Raw genomic sequence first — 21434 nt, forward strand, 5'->3', positions numbered from 1 at the left:
AAATCGGGCTCCCACAGTGTAATCCAGGGGTCGGGAGACCCGGCAGTGAAAGGGAGGTGGGACTAGCTTGCTCCACAAGGTAAGTGCCTCTTTCAGCACTCCTTGTGGGCCAGGAGGAGCAGGAGTGCTCCCCCTCAGGCCCCTCAAGGAAGCTTTCGGCCTCCCCCCTCCCGTTCGTGGGCCTCTCCCCCGCAGTCCCGATCGCAGGCCTCTCCGACCTCCCGATTGCCAGGGACCGTCCCCAAGGCCAGGCTGTCCATTTGTCCGGCTGCCAGGCGGGAAAAGGAACTAAAAAATGTTAATGAGGTTCTGCTGTTAAGATCGGCAGCACCTCCGCGTCCCCGGCCATGCCAGGTTCTTCGGCCGTTTTTGACCTCCCCTGCATCCTCCCCGCAAATAGCGGGGCCTTACTCCCTATGATCAATGCTACAAAGTGTGCAGGTTCTGATATGAGGCGAGGACAGGATCAGGCTTAGCCTAATGGCCTTCAGACACTCGGAGTTAAAGCTTGCACATGATGAATGGCCATTTGGATGAGATATTGGAGGTTTGCCACTGGCTGTGGAACTGTACCCACTGCATGAGTCAGAGCCTGCCTGGAAACCCCCAGATCTGGTTATAAAAGTTTGAGATGACCCATTTCAGCAGTGGCACACTGCTATGGAGGGTCAAGAAACCTCGACACTTTGTTTCAGATCTCAGCCGCATCACTGTGGGGAATTACCGAGGGGAGGTCAGTCAGTTAGCTTAATTCAGGGATGGTCATACTTGGACCACTCTTGTACACCTCCTAACATCTGTTCTGAGAAAGGGATTGGCAGAGATATAAAGAAACCTGTTAAAGCTGATAGTTTTATTAACTACCATCTGCATGTAAAATTTAAATACTTGTTTGCTTTTTTTTTCCCCTGACTTTTCTCCTTATGCTGAAGTGCATTTTTACAAATAGCACCAGGCGTCCAGTAAATCATCCAAGGGGTCTTCCCACGAGTGCATAGATAGCTAGCGCCATGGGCAGAATCGCAGCTGCAGTCCTTTCATCTCCTGACTTAACCTGAGCTCAATGCAGTCACATTTCTCAGGAGGAGAGCGGTCAGGTCGATTTTCTTTTCCCCCTTTTCCCTGGCCCAGGTTATATCTGGGGCCAAATGATTTCCCCGTTACAATTGTTCTTAATTTGTGGACTTTCACATTTTCTCTTTTTTTTAAACCCCCCCCACCCCCCAACCCACCCGAGATCACTAATGTTTACATTGGCAAATCAAGTGGCTTCGTTCCGATTATTGTAACATGACTGCTGAAACTTCATGTTGGTCTGCAGCCTCCCGACCTGGCCTGCCTACGACAACATGATGAATTGGCCAGACTTGCTAAACGATCAGTCCATTCTAGGGAGTAACCTTCCCAAGCTAAGGAGAGGCCGAGGAACCCGCCACCTTGGAATAGAGACACAACTGAGCTCGGACGATGAGCCCCTCTCCCTCAGCTTCGATCAAGTCAGAAACAAGTGCTTCTCCATTTCAGGTTAGCATTTATACTGTTACAAAACCGCTGAACATGCAGGAGTGGGGGAATCGAGGGCTCACTGAAGCAGTAAAAGAAAAAGAAAGGACTTAACAATATACAAACATTGACGGACAGGAAAAGACTCTCTGGTCCATCCAGCCTATCCCACACAATCATGATACCTTGTGGATCTCGATATCACTCAATACACTCCCCACCCCACACCGTGTAATCTCCTGAGAGAGGCGACAAACCAGACAAAAACCCCGGCCAATCTTGGGGGGGTGGGGGGGGGAGAATCTGGGAAATTCCTCTCCGACCCCTATGGCACTTCTGTAGCGCCTTTCACGACCTCAGGATTTCCTAAAGCTCTTTACATCGAATTACATCGAGTCTACAGCACACAAACAGGCCATTCGGCCCAACTGGCCTATGTCAGTGTTTATGCTCCACACGAGCCTCCTCCCTCCTTACTTCATCTAACCCTATCAGGATAACCTTCTATTCCTTTCTCCCTCGTGTGTTTATCCAGCTTCCCCTTAAATCCATCTGCACTATTTGCCTCAACTACTCCTTGTGGGAGCGAGTTCCACATTGTCACCACTCTCTGGGTAAAGAAGTTTCTCTTTAATTCCCTATTGGATTTACTTACAGCCAATGAAGTACTTTTGAAGTGTCGTCAATGTAGGAAATGCGGCAGCCAAATAGCAATGTGATAATGACCAGGTAATCTGTTTTAACTCTTACAGTTTGACAGAGATGAAAGGGTTTGCAACACAATGGGTTTCTAAATATCTAGACAGACTGACGAACTGCTTAATATTTAGCAAGTTCTGATTAGCATATTAACTGCCTTCTGGGTCCCTCTTTTTTAAAAAACTTGTGAGAATACACATTGCTTTTTTAAAAAAAAACAGCATTCAAAACAAACTCTTTTTCCAACTCCTTGCTGTGGAAAAATGGTCCAAAAAAATTCCACAGAAGTGACAAGGGTTGATTGTGTCTATCTGGCTCTCCCTGTGAGGAGCCCACAGCCCGGGATCTTCCTTCCATTAAAATTGATGGATGGGCTGCGTGCTAATGATGTCCTGACCTACTCTTCCTGCGGTACAGCTCCTCACTGGGAGCACCCAACCACAGAACCACCCCAAGTGTTTCTTGATTTTGGCAGGGAGGAGAATTACTATACATTTTACTATTAATTGTTGAATGTTAGCCAGTAAGCTCCCCTCTAATATGGCGTGCAAGGCTCCAATCTTAATTTGTGGAGGAGAAGACTGGAGCCTTCTACGCCATATTAGAGGGGTGAAGGAGATCACTTGATGCTGTGTGATACATTCCAGTAAGCCAGAATACAGTAATAGGCCAATTCACAATTTATGGGGGGGGGGGGGGGGTGAATTGGCCCTATTGTTCTGAGCCTGTAACACAATAGAAATATTTTATCATATCTACTTACAGTCTTTTTGCAAATACAAAGCATTACTATTTTTTTGAAAGGCCAAAACCTCTCAGTCCTACCGACCAGAAGCAAATGCAACGGCAGCAGCTCCCCATTTCTACTGGTACTGTAGTAAATCGTTTGCATGTTAAGTCTTCACCAACTACAGTTTGCTGCATTGTTTCCATCAGATGAACACTTGATACAAAGAATTAGTTCCGAGGGGAACCACGAGGTGTCTACCTCACACGACAGTGGCAGGGTCTCACTCGATGCCGAGAGTCACTTAATATCTAACCTGTGAGTATGTTCTGAAAATCTGTTCCCACTTCATTATAACATCAAGTACCCAGTTTATTGCTGACAGTGACTTACAGATCCATTGTCAACAGGAATGTCTAGTTTGCCAACCAGAAATTAATGTACACAAACAAAATGACCATTGATTATTATCCAACGTGCTGCAAGTCCACCAGAATCTTTCCATTTGGGTTGATGTTGTGCTGTGCAATATTAGGAACAAACGTTAATATGAAGTTACTTTATCCAACTAATTTAACATGGGCATTAAACCATTTATCTTAAATGGATTAGTGCCTTTGTTTAAAAAAGTATTTTGCCTCTTAATATCACACAGCACAATTTCAACCCGATAAATCTTTGGATTTTTATATGAAACACAAATCATGCTTTTGCCAAAATGTTTCTTGTGTGTCACTTAATTCAACAAATTGTGCCCACCACTCATGACAGATCAGTAACTACCAGTACTTCCCTATGAAGTTAATATTATGAGTTCAGAATGCTGTCTCCAGACACAATTATAGTTTGGAAAGATCAGTGGGTAGATTTCGAACTTGCTGCCTGGACATAAAACTGGCGTTGAAATCAATGGGAATGAATGCGGGCGGTTTCTATAACGGGCTGCCATTCTGGTAACGCCACATTTATACCCAGGTGGCAAGTTGAAAATCTACCCCAAGATTTGCAATTGCAATACCAGCCATTCTTCATACGTCAAGTGGACTTGGTATGAAAATGTGGTACGTTCACCATTACTGAAATTCTCGTGACAGCGCTGAGTGTTCAGATTTGCTGAGATATGTCGTCATTTTCTTCTTCTTCAGAACGGAGATAATCGATGGGAGCGAACAGTCAAGGACCGAAGCTGCAGTCTTGCACAAGATTAGTGATAATGGTCAAGTCGTCAGACCTTCTCAAGGTATCGCAAGATCAGCTACTACCAGAAGAATAGGTAAACACTTCAACTCCACATCCTGCTCCCCTAACTGTTCTATTATTGCTCGCATCGTACGTGAAAGGCTCTGGGCAGCTATGACATGAAAGTCATTGTATGCTATTGAAGATGTCCTACGTTTATTGTATTTAGAACCCTCCCAACCATCAGAAAAAACTACCATCCCATTAATCTGGACTATATTTGACTCCATGGGGTGTGGGGAGGGGGGAGAATTTCCACCGGGTTCTCCCGACCTACTGACGTAACTCCAGCAGAAGATTGGAAGAACCCAACCCCCCCCTCCCCCCACCCCCCCCGGAGAAATGGCTAAACGTTTGGGCCGTTTTCTGGGGGTTCCGTTGAGCTACGGCGTTATGTTGGGAAATCGGGAGGTCTCTGCAGAAATTCCAGGCAAGTATCCCTAAGCTGAAAGGATAGTGTGCTTAAACTAGTGTCAGCCATGGCTCAGTGGTAGCACTCTCGCCTCTGACTCACAAGGTTGTGGGTTCAGAGCCCGTGCCTTGGTCTTATGGAGGATTTAGTCTTCCATCTCTCAAAGTGAAGGAGATTATGTGATGTATTCCAGTAAGCCAGAATTCAGTAACAGGAGTTCCCTATTTGACCCCCTGGGCTTTGCTATATTTACCTGGATATCGGGCAGGAAAAGCAAGATCTGTTAATGGATTGACCGGTTACACTGAACCCAAGGAAATAGCTAAAATAGCACAAAAATCCAAAAACAGGACAACCACCATAAAGACCTTGCATTTCATATAGGACAATGAGTCTGTTGTATCCCTTTTAAGGGCTAGTGTGAGGGAACTACTTAATGGATTCCATTAACATTATTTTATATTGTTATGTTTCTACAGCTTTCACTGACCCTCCACAGCAATGTCTCTTCCCATTCTGGTGTAATTATACCGCCCATGCGCTATGTTTCCTCCTCTTCTCTGGCTGCATCAGTGTGTCAATATGGATTGGCATTAACTTCAACCCCAGGGTCGCCCTCATGTGGCTCATCTCAGGAATCTTCAGCGTCCTCTCTTCATTCTTCCTCCTGGAACCTCTGAAGGCAGGTTGTCTCAAAAGAAGGTTTCCTAGTTTAAGTCTAGGGCTTTCTAGATTCCTTCATGAATGTCGCTGGCCGCGTGTCACGATGGCCGGGAATTCCCTCGGACTCACCGCTGTAACTGTGTCGGAAACTTCATTGATGCCTGTGCACTCTCAGCTAAGCAGCGCTGGAGTGGGAACAGCTCCGAGGAAGCTCCCGGCCTCTGAATCTTTGCATTAAAGTGTCGCACGGTATATTGAAAGGTCACAAAATCTCAAGTCTTCACATGCAACTCTCGTGATCTAACAGGAAGTTGGTGGGAAAATAAAGCTGGACATTTATTGTAGTTCTGCCGACATCCATGAACAATTTAACCGGGCAGTACAGATGTCCATATTTGGCCATCTGATGACAAAAAAGCAATATGAAGATCTTTAAGGCAACAGCAACAACTTGCGTTTATATGGCACCTTTAACGTAGTAAAACGTCCCAGGGCGCTTCACAGGAGTGTAATCAGACAAAATTTGACACTGAGGCACATAAGGAGATATTAGGACAGGTGACCAAAAGCTTGGTCAAAGAGATAGGTTTTAAGGAGCGTCTTAAAGGAGGAGAGAGAGGCGGAGAGGTTTAGGGAGGGAATTCCAGAGCTTAGGCCTAGGCAGCTGAAGGCACGGCCGCCAATGGCGGAACAATGAAAATCGGGGATGCGCAAGAGGCAAGAATTGGAGGAGCACAGAGATCTCGGAGCGTTGTAGGGCTGGAGGAGGTTTCTGCATAAGGCACTGTGTAAATGCAAGTGCTTAGTCCAGCATTCTTTTGGAGATTATCCACACTGCCAAGGGTACCTATTACTGTCCACTTATCTATGGTCTCAGATCTCATCAAATATGCAATAAAATCTAACGCTAATTGGGATAAACCATCTAGATCATGTAGTCTCTTCGGTTGCATACAACATTCACGTAGACAAGTGGAAGGGACCTTCTGAGGGCCCACGACTACCCTCCCCCCAGCACCTCGCATGCCGCAAGTAACTGACCGGAAAACCATGGCTACTTTGCCTGTGATTTTCTATCCGTTGACATTAATGGGAGGAGAATTGCCGGGGCAATGCAGCCGTGACTGTCTGGTGAGTCGCCCACTCTATCTGAGGCCCCTGCTCCAGGCACTTCAGCCATCTTCTCACATTACCGACTATACAAATGTGGCTTCCCCTAGTGCGTCCGATGACAGTGAGATCTACAGCAACTGCAGATACCTTGGAAATGAAACTCGGGTGGTTTTTATAACTGATCCGCAAGGTCAGTTTTACACCCGGGCGGTACGTTGAAAATCTACCTCACTGATTCATCAAGGGGGTACATTTTGATCCACTGGCAGCATATGCCCAAGGAGCTAATCTTCAGGCATGACCCTCGACAGTGAGTGTCGGCAGGCTATCTGAGTGTAGATGACATTGCAGCTCAGTCCAATCCTGTCCTCACCCAATGTAGACACGTTTGCAGGCCATAAGTTTGACCGCGTGGCACCCTTGTACCAGAAGACTTAGAGCCAAAGTTTAGACGATACGGTTATATTTAAACACTCATTGCCTTTAATAAGAATGTTTCAATATAAATGACAGTGCCCTTTCTGATATTTTACTTGCAATTCAGGTTCTGACTGAAGCTCTTTCCTTCGCGGTGGTTGCCAAACGCGTCCATCCAGATGAAGATGACAATTTAGTGGAGAAGCCACGTGTGGAACAGATCTCGGAAAAAATTGGGAAAGTGCGACCTCCTCAAGGATACGGCCTTCTGCAAGCCAAGGAAGAGGCCAAGAAGGTTCAGATACTTCACAGGATGCTCAAGGTACAACTCAACCCTAAATGAGGAACATCCATCAATTCACAACTTCGACCAACGGGAATTCGGGAGAAACTTTTTTACCCAGAGAGTGGTGAGAATGTGGAACTCGCTCCCACAAGGAGTAGTTGAGACGAATAGCACAGATGCATTTAAGGGGAAGCTCGATAAACACATGAGTGAGAAAGGAATAGAAGGTAGTACAGATAGGGTGAGATGAAGTAGGGAGGCAGGAGGCTCGTGTGGAGCATAAACACCAGCATAGACCAGTAGGGCCGAATGGCCTGTTTCTGTGCTGTATATTCTTTTTAAGAAGCCCATGTCCTCCGTAATTTCAGCTGGTCGAATAACTACCACAACATTGCAAGTGCATGAAATCATGTGTAATAAAAATAGGAATGATGAAGGTCAGTCAGCATCTGAATGAGAAAATTAGATTAATGTTTCAGACGACTTCTGATGAAAAGCCGCACTTGAAACATGAGCCTGTCTTTCCCTTTCGCGTGCTGACGTTTATTTGCAACGTTTTCTGTTTTTGTTTCAGAAGCCCAGCAATTTTCTTTTAAAATCTCTGACTCGTGCGCAAGCCTTATATAATTGAGAGGAAAATTAAGTATGCTTCATGCTGTCGCTGAGGCAAAAATATATTTTCCATGAGGCACAGACCAGGGATTACATATCCATCGATCTTGGACGCAACTATTTTAAATTTCCAGCAGTAGCCAAGAAAAATAGAGGAAAGAAAAATGGTCAGGGTAAATTTTTTTGCAGTGCATCATGGCTTCCATTTGGTTTTTCCAGTTCAGAGGCCAATTGTTAATGGCAACTGATCTGTCAGTGTCAAAGCCACAGAGCTATCTAAGGTTTCAGGCTAAGTACATTGCTAGTTTCAGCTGCCAGTGTTCATGGCTCCCTTGACTGTCGATGTGACACTGATATTAATTAACCCCCTGCCCTCACATTTGTAATACGCAGCTATGGAAAGCCTCCCTGTGTAATACAGTTTTTATTTCTGTCTCATGTCATTAAGAAAAAATTTCACTGACAGAAACGACATTTTTTTTTAAATTGTTTTTCCCGGTATTTGTCATTTTTTTTTTGGGTTAAGAAATTGAAATAAACCATCGAATGCAGAAAGGCAATTTAGAATTGTGCACATTTAATCTAAATTCTAATCCTCCTAACCAAATGATGTGTGGATTTTTTTATTCATTCACGGGATGTGGGCGTCGCTGGCGAGGCCGGCATTTATTGCCCGTCCCTAATTGCCCTTGAGAAGGTGGTGGTGAGCCGCCTTCTTGAACCGCTGCAGTCCGTGTGGTGAAGGTTCTCCCACAGTGCTGTTAGGAAGGGAGTTCCAGGATTTTGACCCAGCGACGATGAAGGAACGGCGATATATTTCCAAGTCGGGATGGTGTGTGACTTGGAGGGGAACGTGCAGGTGGTGTTGTTCCCGTGTGCCTGCTGCCCTTGTCCTTCCAGGTGGTAGAGGTCGCGGGTTTGGGAGTGCTCAACTGTTAATCCGTGCCGTGAGCTAGTCTCAGTCTTTCCTGGATGAGAAGTGCCAAGTGAAATGCTCAAGCACTCTACAAACAGCCTCTCTCACACCCACAAAAGTGGGCAATTTTGCAGCCTTAAGAACACTAAATCTGAAAAAGTAAATTTAACTAAAATATATCTTGGGCCTGTGCTGAAACACCAGCTTTTAGTTGGTGTTACCTTATAAACAGTCCCCAAATTAACGTTGGATTTTGTTTTTTTCCTATGGGAGGTGGGAATTAAAGTACTTTGTATGACCAGGTTCGACCTGCCTGACCCTTGGCTGGCTCACCTCATTAGTCGTGCAGTGGTGGGAGAGGGGGGAACGTACAGTACACTGCGCGTACCTTACCTATGCTTAAGTGGCAAATCGAATACTTATGTAGAATTTAGGTGCAACTATTTCATTTTCCAACTGGTTATTAAAAAAAACTGAACTTCCAAAGGAAAAAAAAAAGTGCTAAGAATAAATACCAAAATACAGTATAAACACTGATAATTTTTTTTAAAAGGAATGTCGTTCGGATCAACTTTTCCAGTTTAGACGCTCAGTTTTAATGCCAGTTGGGCGATTTGCTGTCACAGCAGAACTATTGAGTTGCACATGAGCTGGGGCTTGTTATATTGTTGCTTTGAGCTCTCTTGTGTTCAGGTGTCCTTTGTTATCAGTGTTGCGCTAATGTTAAACGGAGCTGACTGGAAATGTCATCCCTTGTGTTTCAGAACTTCATAATTTATATGCTGTTCCTGCTGGTGGTCCTGTTGATCAACTATGGAGATTCATTCAGAGACGCCCAGAGCAGACTCTTGCACAGTTCAATCAGACAAGGTCTGGTAGGGGTCAGAAAAGGTGTGGAATTCCAGAAAATCAAAAGGTAATGGCGTTTAATGTAGAAATATATTATTTAAAAACCTTATAACTGCACACACTTCATGTCTACTTACTTCATGTTGCTGTTTCGTGTTGTCACACCTTTAAGTACATTTTTCCCCATTAAAAGAACTTGCATTTATATAGCGCCTTTCACATCCCAAAGCGCTTCACAGCCAATGAAGTTCTTTTGAAGTGTGGTCACTGTTGTAATGTAGGAATCGCGGCAGCCAATTTGCGCACAGCAAGATCCCACAAACAGCAATGAGATAAATGGCCAGATTATCGGTTTTAGTGATGTTGGTTGAGGGATAAATATTAGGCAGGACATCGGGGAGAACTCCCCTGCTCTTCTTCAAAATAATGCCGTTAGTATAAATTATTGAGGATAGGGAAGGACGAGCATCATTAGAGGAGATAAGTGTGAGTTGGGGGGAAAGTACTGAGTGGAGTAGCTCAGGGCCTGGTGCTGGGACCACTACTGTGTCTAACTTACACAATTGATCTCGATTCAGAAACTCAATGCAAAGTGCTCAAATTTGCAGATGATGCCAAAATAGGAGGGACAGTGGAATCAGCAGAGGCAGCTCAGAAATCACAGAATGAATTGGATAAAATGTGCAAGTGGGCAGAACACAATGGGAGACCAGTGTAAAATGCTACATATAGGAAGGAAGAATAGAGGGCAGGCCTAGCACTGGCAAAGAAAGACTTGATCGTTGTAACGGCTGTGGACCGCGCTGGCCATGGAACGCTGTGCTGGATCAAGCCATTAAAGCTCAATGTGCTGGGACACAGGGCACATCCTAGTGATTTCCCACATGGCAATGGGATCTTAGCCAGGTCTCAGCCAGGTGGAGCTGCTGAATGTTTGGCAAAGCACTGGTCCAGGGACCTCTCCACGTCTGTTTACAGCCGGTTACAAAGAAACTTTAGGCAAAGCGTGTAGGTAGCAGATTGCTTGTCTCCTCTCCCAGCCACGGAACAGTGCACAGTGCAAAAGGAGGAACGAGAGGAGAAGGAAAACAAGTAACCACAAAAAAAAAAGGTGCACGGGTAAATCAAAATTGAGAATATTGGGGATTAGCACATTGCCCTTCAACCTTAGGATCTGTTTCCAAATTCAACCCAGGCTGACAGGGTGAAAGTCTGTGCCGTCTCCTGCTTCTGTGAAATTAAATTGTAAAGTTTCAGTCCAGTCACTAACAGATGTAACCCCACGGCACAAAGTAGTAGGGTTGCCCACTCTGGTTGGACGTATTCCTGGAGGGTTAGTCACATGACACTCGATCACGTGACACTCGATCACGTGACGGTCAATCACATCAGCACTGTAACTTCGCTGGAAGTGCGGGGCGACCAGCCAGAAGGAACGAACGGCTGACTGACTGGATCCGGAGGTGGGCAGCACCTTGAGCGCCAGGATGGTACATGATGGAAATGGAGAGTCCAGGCCATACTCACAAAAGTACTTTTCTCCTGGATCAACAGCAGCAGCGCCCGGGGGATCGATCACCCGTCCCGGGACACTCCCAGACAATCCAGGAGGGCCGACAACCCTAAATTACTACAGCAACAAAGAAAGATGAACCCATTTTATAGCCATTAATTCCTTTAACGCACGTGTTTTTTTTAAAAAACTCGATATGGGCGGGTGATCCACTCCACAGCTTATCGCCTATGCAGCAAGGTTGAAAATTACCTCCTGTATGTATTTTATTTTTGTGTGGAGGGGGTGTGTGTGTGTTTACATTTAAATTGGCAGATAATGTTACTATGTACACTGGAGCTTGGATAAGCATTGTTGAGCCAAACCTTACATTTACAGTCAGTAACAGGTGGAGATGAGTGATTGGTACAGATTAAGACTATTTTTCTATTATTGATACAATGTTGTAACTTTAAAATACCCAAAATACACACACAGTAGTAAAGAATAGATATTAAAGTTTAGACACTTGACTTCTTACATGTGTGTGGCAGATTTTAAAGTATGCCACTTTTGTCACATCTAACTATATATTTACAGATTTCTATTGCTAAGATATCATGAAGCAAAATTTAAGAAGTTTAGAAAACCATATAAGATTCTCCTTTCTATCTCTGCCCGAATCACTCTTAATAATTAGATGTAAAATGATGGCCTTAACCCACACTCAGTTACGTTGCCCCCTGTGGCACCCAAAGAAAGCTCTTTGAGGCCGTTCTTTACATTGCGCTAAGGCTTATGTTTAATGGTTTGAACATTCCTCTCTGTTGGAGTCCACCTGAGACTGTGCTTTCTTTCAGATCAGGGGAGCTTTGGAAATGGATGTCAGAGGTACTGTTACCATACCTCTATAACAATAGCAGCAAGACTCTGTTGGGATGTCCACGAATACGCCAAGTTCGTTCAAAAATAAATCATGGTAAAAGAAGAGCTCCCACTTTTATCATGCCTTTTCAAGACGTCGCAAAGCGCTTTACAGCCAATTAAGTACTTTTGAAGTGTAGTCACTGTTGTAATGTAGAAAACACGGCAGCCAATTTGCGCACAGCAAGGTCCCACAAACGGCAATGAGATAAATGACCAGATAATCTATTTTAGGTCCCACAAACGGCAATGAGATGAATGACCAGATAATCTATTTTAGGTCCCACAAACGGCAATGAGATAATGACCAGATAATCTATTTTAGTGATGTTGGTTGAGGGATAAACGATTGGCCAGGACTCCCCTCCTCTTCTTTGAAATAGTGGCCATGGGATCTTTTACATCCACCTGAGAGGGCAAATAAGACCTCAGTTTAATGGCTGATCTTAAATATGCAACTCTGACAGTTCAGCGCTCCCTCAGTACTGCACTGGGAGTGTCAGGTTAGATTTATTGTGTTTAAATTGTTTTTAGGGTTCCAGCGTAGAATGATAAAGGAAAACAACTGAATTTATTGCAGCTGAAAACAACTTTAAATTCAGCAGCTCACTGCAGCTTACAGACTCCTTGCAGACTGACCAGTCCGGATGTAACTGGTTGCTGCTTAATTAAAAAATCGATACTTAATGGAACATCTCTAATTTCCCATACTCAATTTGATATAACATTACAGAATCAATCATCGTTATACAGCTTTTGAAATCTCAGGCTACTTCCCGTTTGGTTTAACTCTGTGCAGGGTATAATTTGAGTGATTAATTGGCCTGAGCTTGTACGTGAGACAAAATGTTTCTAATTCCCATGGAACATTCCCGGCTGACGACTCTTTCTTTTCTGTTTCACATTTACGCTCCACCAGTTAAATGTCTTCAGCAAGCTTCTCCATCCCCAGTAAATAGACAATGTCTGCAGGACCCCCTGCTTCAAGATACCAGCGATTATGAGACGAGATGGAAGAGTCCAGTTACAAATCTGAGTAACACGTGGTCATACTCATCACCTGATCTACCAGGGTAAGGGAGGTGTTCTGGATTATTGACCTGGGAGATGTGCAAAGACGTAGTGAGGGCAAGTGTGGGAGGCACCACTACCGGGCTAAGGAAATGAAAAGTCAGCCCCGGGTTCCTACCCCTGATCATTATCCAGTGACCCCTGCAGGAAGGTTTTGGGTGTGTGGATGTCAGCTGAAGACAGAATCAGGCTCAGCTGCGATTTCCTTCCCCAACCCCCTTGGCGGAATTGCCCACTGACTCTCACGGTCTAGTCTCACACATGAATAATGGCCACTTGGGCCTAGAACCAGAGGCCTATGCTACCACGAAGCCATTCCCCCAGCCTTCAGGACAGGAGGGGGGGTGGAAACAGAAAGAAAAATGGGTTCCTTATTGATTGCAAAGGCATATAATTAAGTTTTTAAAATATCAGTGATACAATGCCCTGCCATGTACAATTCATGATGTGGAGATGCCGGTGATGGACTGGGGTGGACAAATGTAAGGAATCTTACAACACCAGGTTATAGTCCAACAGTTTTATCTGAAAATCACAAGCTTTCGGAGGTTTTTTCCTTCGTGACGAAGGAGAAAAGCTCCGAAAGCTTGTGATTTTCAAATAAAACTGTTGGACTATAACCTGGTGTTGTAAGATTCCTTACAAATGTCCAATTCAAATTAAGAAATAAAGAGTTTATAGTGTTCTGAGATATTACACATTTAGAGGTTCAAAGCTGGAACTATCTAAACTTTTATTCAAAAATTAATAAATAACCCACAAATTATATATTATCTCTGTTTATTGCAATTCTGGGGAATACGGAAATGAATTTGGAGCGTAGATTAGTGAGCTTATATTGATAGAATATTAACATAATCACCAGGAACCCATATCATTTCTTCTTTGGTTTACCGCATGACAGGATACATAGAATTACATAGAAATTACAGCACAGAAACAGGCCATTCGGCCCAACTGGTCTATGCCAGTGTTTATGCTCCACACGAGCCTCCTTACTCCCTACTTCATCTCACCCTATCAGCATATCCTTCTATTCCTTTCTCCCTCATGTGTTTATCCAGCTGCCCCTTGAATGCATCTGTACTATTCACCTCAACTTCTCCATGTTCCATATTCTTACCATACTCTGAGTAAAGAAGTTTTTTCTTGAATTCCTTATTGGATTTATTAGTGACTATCTTATATTTATATCCTCTAGTTGTGGGCACCCCACAAGTGGAAACATCTTCTCTATATCTACCCTATCAAATGCCCGACAATTCCAATCCGAAATTAATGTGTAAAAGCACTGATAGTATAGTACTAAACAAAACAGATCAGAAATTCCCAGATTCGAATCCCAGTCTATGCTGAATTAGCTCATGTGAACGATGGGAACAGTTTGGTTTCTACAATTGGCTTTAGCATCCTTGGGCTGGGGAAGAGGGGGATAAGCCCCGATTCCTGCCTCCGAGTGTTATCCAGTAACACCTGCCGGAAAGTGCACAGGTGTGGATGCCAGGCGAGAAACTGAACGGGCTTGACTGCGATGCCTTTTAAGGTCAAATAGCCTGCTTACATTAAGTGTGAAGAATGGCTACCTGGGCCAGAAGTTGGAGGAAGCACATTCAGAACAGAAGGGAAGAAGATTGGGGAGGGGGAAGAGAGGGGGAACCGATTTGCTTTCTATGTTTATTAGGGTCGAGGCCCCTCAACAAAAATGTATTTAAATACTAGCGAAGTGTTACTGTGTGTTTTACAATATTTGAAGACACAGCTGGATTTCTGGGTCTTTTTTCTTCCTAGGGTGTGGTACTTGGGCCAGATCGCTGTGTGTGACAGTGGTGGATATGTGCAGAAACTTGGCATGACGATGGAACAGAGTAATCACACGCTGTGGAATTTACAGGAAAGCAACTGGCTGGATAGAAAGTGAGCTTCATTTTGCTGAGTGTTACCAAGAAATGAAACAGGATTTAGAACATTTGGCAGTTCAGATACTTCAAGATCCAAACACTTTATTTTATACACGATAATACAGATCTGACTGTGCTGTCAGTAACACAGAGATTCAAACCTGACATCTGAGCTCATTGAAGAAAGAACTTTTATTCCTACAGCACGTTGTCAGGTCTTCAGGATATCACAAAGTGCCTCACAACCAATTAGTTACTTTTGAGCTGCAGTGACTGTTATGTAAGTAACTCTGCAGAGCAAGGTCCCTCAAACAAGATGAGATAAATTAGCAGACCATCTGTTTCTAGCGGTGATGGTTGCAGAAGGAATGTTGGCCAAGACATCAGGAGAATTTGCCTGCTCTTCTTCGAAAAGTGCTATGGGATCTTTTATATCCACCTGAATCAGTAGGCAAGGGTCTCAGTTTAACATCTTATCCAAAAGACAGCACTTTCAACAATGTGGCACTCTTTCAGTACTGCTTTGATACGTGTTCAAGTTTTGGACTGGGGCTTGAGCTCACTTGCTTCTGACTCAGAGGCAAGAGTTCTAACAACTGAACCAACCAACACTTTATAGTTACTTCCACTCTTATGCCACAAAATCCATTTATTTAGTATATTAAAGTTAATGTATGGGTCACACACTCCATTGAAAACTGTGATGTAAACATTTCCAATGTCTACACTTGCTTGTTGCATTTCCTTGTGATGCCAGTAGGTGGTGCTCCAACAGGAGCTTCAGTGTTAATTTTATAACTTTTAGGGATGATGGTCGAGTGGTAAATACTGGCCAGGACACTGGGAAAACTCCTCAGCTCTTATTCACTTAGTGTCATGAGAACTTTTACATCCACCTGAGGGGAGACGGGACCTCACTTTAAAATCTCATCTAAAAGATGGCAACTCTTGACAGCACAACACTCCCTCAGTACTGCACTGCAGTATCAGCCAGGATTTTGTAATCAGGTCCCTGGATTGGGACTTGGACCCACAACCTTCCGACTCAGAGCTGAAAATGCAACCCACTGAGCTACAGCTGACACCATCTCTAAGCTCAATTCCTGATCTGTGGTAAGTTAGCTGAGAGCAGCCCATAGGAGTGTGACAGTCAGCTTCAGCACCCTAGAGCTAGGTTGGAAAGAAAATCAGCCAAAGTTCCTGTTCCTGATCATTGTTCAGTGACTCTGCTAGAAAGTACGTGCAGTTGTCGGGTGAGAACAAGGTTGGACTAGGCTGTGACACCTCACATAGCTTGCTGATGTTTACTGTCGAGATTCACTTAAGAAAAACTTGACTGAGGTACCAAAACGTATCCAATACATGTCAAGCCATACCCTGCAAAAGTCGATGCCATCAAGAGGAGGGGAGAAAATTGAAGGGATTCAAAATTGCTGTTACTTTTCACAAGGACAATATCTTGTAAATTGCATTTGATGATGAAAATAAAAAGTTAGATGTAAAAGACGTACATGTGTATTTCAAACAATTTGTAATTTTGTGTTGATAGGACCAGGGTGGTCTTTGTGGAGTTTACACAGTATTGCCCCAACGTGGACTTGTACAGTGTAGTCACCCTCCTCATAGAGTTTCCTATCTCGGGGGGAACATTCACCACCATTGACGTCAAGCCATTCTCACTGCTGCGACTGAGTACTGGGGTGGATTTTCTGCTCGTCATGATGGTAAGTCTTTCTCAGCTGTGAGAGCCACTCGACTGGCATTAATTGTCCCGTCGTGTTCGTCCGGCAGACACGGAGTCAGTAACCGGGGAGATGAAACGCAACGCCGAGGCGAACAAAGTAGACGAGACATTAGATCATGAAATAGAAAGTGCCGTAGACACTGGGACAAGAGATGCCACTCCTGTTAAACACAGGCAGTAGTGCTTTGTCCCCAGAGGCAGACCACCAGACAAGGCAGTTTACTATGTCTCTGGAGTTGCGTACACAGTCCTGTGCGATTGTCACTTGGTGCGCTTGTTCTCGGAGGCACTTCTAGTGTACAATGATGGTATTAGGTTACCACAGCACTGGTACAAAAGCAGGGGGAGCAGTGAGTAGTCATAATGCATTCACTCTTGTATGAATTTGGAGTGGTAAACATTTCAATCCCCTCTATTAAGTACTTTGCTGTCACTGCTACTATTTTAGAGTGCCTTGTTCCAGCACTGAAACTTTCTCCTTTGGATGAAATATGTTTATCTTGGAAGTGTTAAAAGAAATGAAGTCATATTTCACCTGTAAGGCATCAATCTACCTTTGCTGGTGAATCGCGTGTCGATCCCAGATTTATACATGTTTGAAGAGGAATTGTTTATACAGACAGGATCAATGTGCCTCTGACTGTTAAAGGAATTGAGTTGTGGACAAATATCCATACAAAAAAAAAATAGAAGTTTATATCTAAATCTATTGATAAAAATGTTTGACCTTTTGACTGCTTGTGATGATATATTTCAGTAATACATACTTCCTAGCAAGAGTATTCCTGTCATACTTTCCCTTCCTGTCCTGTGCTGCAGTCTCATTGTTTGTGAGAGCCCTTCCTATCAGGGGACCGAACCTTAAAGTTAATGCTAGGCTGTTCAGGGCTGATGTCAGACTCTTACTTTTTTGGTTATAACATCAACCAAAGAAATGTTTCACCATTTGTTTCTTTGCAGGTTTTCCTCATGTTCTTCGTTCTGTACTTCACAATTACCGAATCGCTCTTGATAAGTAACGAGGGCAAGACCTATTTTCTTCAGTTCTGGAACTACCTGCAGTGGTCCGTGATCATTCTCAGTATCTGCTGTGTGGTCGTCCATCTGAAACGTGCTAGAATTGCCGACAGGCAGTGGGAGATGTACCGTGCCAACCCGGACGGCTTCACCAACTTTTACCAGATGGCGTACCTGAGCTATGTATTCACCAATATGGCTGCCGTCCTCCTTTTTCTGCTGACAGTTAAGGTATTTCCCAAGAAACTTTAAACCGACATTCATTCCTGAAATTTGCAAACTCTGTACACCTGTATAGTATCATGACCCAACTCACTGGTACAGCATGCTGTGACCTCCATTTGGTTACTGTACCTAGTGCAGATGTGACCTACAGCACATTGAATGCCGAGGGCCACAGTTTTCTTTCCAAACACCAGATCAAATACAAAGGAGGGAGACCCATCTTTGCTCATCCATCCAGGGAAACAACTTATAGTCCCACCGCACCCCCCCATCAGATCATTTAAATGCTCCTTGAATCAATCCAAGGTTTTCATCACCACCACCCTACCTAGGCGGCCACTCCAAGTGTTGATGACTTGGTGTGGAGAAGGTCTTCCTTTCCCTCTGTCCGAAGCTGTCCTTTCACCAGTTTTGGCCCATGTCCCACTATTCCAATGTCTTCAAGCAATGCTCTGGATTCACCTTATCCACGTCATTTAAAATCTTCTATAATGTCCCCTCTCGGTCATCCTCTTACAAGGCTAAAATGCCTCAGATTCTCCAATCTTTCTTCATCCAATAACAAAGAGTTTGGGAATGGTACTGAGTAAGAATGTATTTCAGACTAATAATGTTATGGGGGTGAGGGAGGGGATGAAGAAATTTATTGAAAAATATCCTTCTTTATTACAGGATTTTTCTAAGTGAAACTAAGTCACTTTCTCCTCTGAAGAGTGAATGAATCTTCAGTCCAGTTTTAACAAAATCCTCTTGTATGACATATCTAGTTAGACTCCATCTGGAGATACTGCATTCAGTTCTGGGCACCGCACCACAGGAAAGATATATTGGCCTTGGAGGGGGTGCAGCGCAGATTCGCCAGAATGATACCGGGGCTAAAAGGGTCAAATTATGAGGACAGGCTGCACAGACTAGGCTTGTATTCCCTTGAGTATCGAAAATGAAGGGGTGATCTAATTGAGGTGTTTAAGATGATTAAAGGAGTTGATAGGGTAGATAGAGAGAAACTATTTCCTCGGGTGGGGGAGTCCAGAACAAGGGGGCATAACCTTAAAATTAGAACTAGGACATTCAGGGGTGATGTCAGAAAGCATTTCTTCACACACAGGGTAGTGGAAATCTGGAAAACTCTCCACCAAAAAAGCTGTTGAGGCTGGGGGTACATTGAAAATGTCAACACTGAAGTTGATGAATTTTTGTTGGGTAAGGGTATTAAGGGTTACGGAACCAAGGTGGGTAGATGGAGTTAAGATACAGATCGGCCATGATCTAATTGAATGGTGGAACAGGCTTGAGGGGCTGAATGGCCTACTCCTGTTCCTATGTTCCTATCCCCTCCCCAGCCAGGAACTGGTCCAGTTCTCTTTTGATACAATTGTCTGCTGTTTGAAGAGATAAAATCAGATTATTAATCAAGATGTTTTTTTCTCTGGTTGGTGGGGGGGTGAAATTAGGCTGCCCGACAAGTGCGGTTCATCAGGAAGTGGTCCATCTTTGGAAAGACCTTGTATAATTCGGCAAAGGAACTGACGGTGGTTGTCGCAACATCAGCTGGTCTTTTTATCGCCTACACACAGATTGGTTATTTGGTATGTGCTTCATTATACAGGTTGGGTACGGTTATGTTTCTGGCCACTATGGGTGGCCGTGCCTTCAGATTTCAGCCTAGGCCCTAAGCTCTAAGCTCTGGAATTGCCTCCCTAACCCTCTCCGCCTCCCTCTCCTCCTTTAAGACCCTCCTTAAAACCTACCTCTTTGACCAAGCTTTTGGTCACCTGTCCTAATACCTCCTTCTTTGCCTCGGTGTCAGTTTTTTACCTGATAATCGCTCCTGTGAAGCGCCTTGCGATGTTTTTACTACATTAAAGACACTAGATAAATACAAGTTGTTGTTGTTGTTGGACTAGTAATCCAGAGAACGTGAGTTCAAATCCCACCATGAATTTTAGAATATAAAAACAGGGAGGTATTTCTACAGTTATATAAGGTATTGGTGAGACCGCACCTGGAATACTGCATAGTTTTGGTCTCCATACTTAAGAAAAGACATACTTGCTCTCGAGGCAGTACAAAGAAGGTTCACTCAGCTAATCCTGGGGATGAGGGGGTGGACATATGAGGAGAGGTTGAGTAGATTGGGACTCTACTCATTGGAGTTCAGAAGAATGAGAGGCGATCTTATTGAAACATATAAGATTGTGAAGGGGCTTGATCGGGTGGATGCGGTAAGGATGTTTCCAAGGATGGGTGAAACTAGAACTGGGGGCATAATCTTAGAATAAGGGGCTGCTCTTTCAAAACTGAAATGAGGAGAAACTTCTTCACTCAGAGGGTAGTAGGTCTGTGGAATTTGCTGCCCCAGGAAGCTGTGGAAGCTACATCATTAAATAAATTTAAAACAGAAATCAACAGTTTCCTAGAAGTAAAGGGAATTAGGGGTTACGGGGAGCGGGCAGGAAATTGGACATGAATTTAAATTTGAGGTTAGGATCAGATCAGCCATGATCTTATTAAATGGCGGAGCAGGCTCGAGGGGCCGATTGGCCTACTCCTGCTCCTATTTCTTATATTCTTATGTTCATGGCAGTTTGAGAATTTGAATTCAGTTATAATATTTGGAAATGAAAAGCTGGTATCAGTAAAAGTGATCAGGAAGCTGTCGGATTGTCGTTAATAAACAAAACTGATATTGTTTGGGGAAGGAAACCTGCCATCCTTATGTGGGTCTGGCCTCCAGTCCCACACAAACTTGGTTAACTCTTTACCGCCCTCTGATGCGGCCTAGCATGCCACTCAGTTATAATATCAGGGCAACTTGGGATGGGCAATAAATGCCAGCCTTGCCAGTGATGCCCACATCCTGAGAATGCAGAGAAAAAATTATTTTTCCGAGTTTAAACTTACCTACAACTAGGCATTAAACTAAATCGATTACCCCCTCCTTTAAGATAGTGGACAAAGCAATTTGAGGATTTAATATCACACAGTGTCATTTCGAGGCTGTTACACTTGAGATCTAAATTCTTTCTTTTGTATTGTGCCAAATATCTGTCTCCACTCTCTCCTGGTCATGGTTTAGCAGGTAGCAACACTCCTTCAGTAACTCTTCCAAGTGGACTGATTTCATATGTGAGCCTAGATAGTGAGTGTTGGCAGGTTATATGACCATAAGCCAAGCTGGGCTTCTACACACACACGCACACAAAACACACGCACTAACACACTCTCGTGTGCACACACGTGGGTGCACACACACCACGTGCACATACACCACATGCGCACACACGTGTACACACACACACACATACATATATTCCAGCACAGGTCACAGGACAGCGATCGGGGTGGAAACCCAGGTCTGACTTTGTTTCCCCTTTTTAGCTCAGGGATTCTGACACCAATTATAGCAGCCTTGCTGGGATCAGCCAACTGTGCACAGATCAGCGATGAAACCTGGTGACTCAGTAAACCACCAACTGATGTAAATTACCGATTTAAGACATCAGGGCGGGGAGATGGAGGGGGGTGGGGGGGGGCGGGAAACCAGAAATCTAAACATAATTTTCCATTCTTAAAAAAACGAGTTCTACCCCTTTCTTTATACCTCCTTGAGCTGGGCACACTTCC

General features: G+C 44.1%; 1 protein-coding gene across 1 annotated transcript in view; it reads left to right on the forward strand.

Moving 5' to 3' along the window:
• The window catches only part of pkd1a (polycystic kidney disease 1a), a 129555-nt gene that overhangs the window by 99250 nt on the left and 8871 nt on the right, over positions 1-21434 (forward strand). The window contains exons 34-45 of the mRNA XM_068003452.1: positions 1322-1524; positions 3139-3247; positions 4075-4202; positions 5060-5262; positions 6901-7095; positions 9352-9503; positions 11789-11907; positions 12772-12925; positions 14712-14837; positions 16371-16545; positions 17526-17813; positions 19262-19396. Of these exons, the coding sequence (XP_067859553.1) occupies positions 1322-1524; positions 3139-3247; positions 4075-4202; positions 5060-5262; positions 6901-7095; positions 9352-9503; positions 11789-11907; positions 12772-12925; positions 14712-14837; positions 16371-16545; positions 17526-17813; positions 19262-19396 (1987 nt within the window). The remainder of the gene's footprint in view (positions 1-1321; positions 1525-3138; positions 3248-4074; positions 4203-5059; positions 5263-6900; positions 7096-9351; positions 9504-11788; positions 11908-12771; positions 12926-14711; positions 14838-16370; positions 16546-17525; positions 17814-19261; positions 19397-21434) is intronic.

This window comes from Heptranchias perlo, chromosome 22, assembly GCF_035084215.1.
Source record: "Heptranchias perlo isolate sHepPer1 chromosome 22, sHepPer1.hap1, whole genome shotgun sequence".
NCBI lineage: Eukaryota > Metazoa > Chordata > Chondrichthyes > Hexanchiformes > Hexanchidae > Heptranchias > Heptranchias perlo.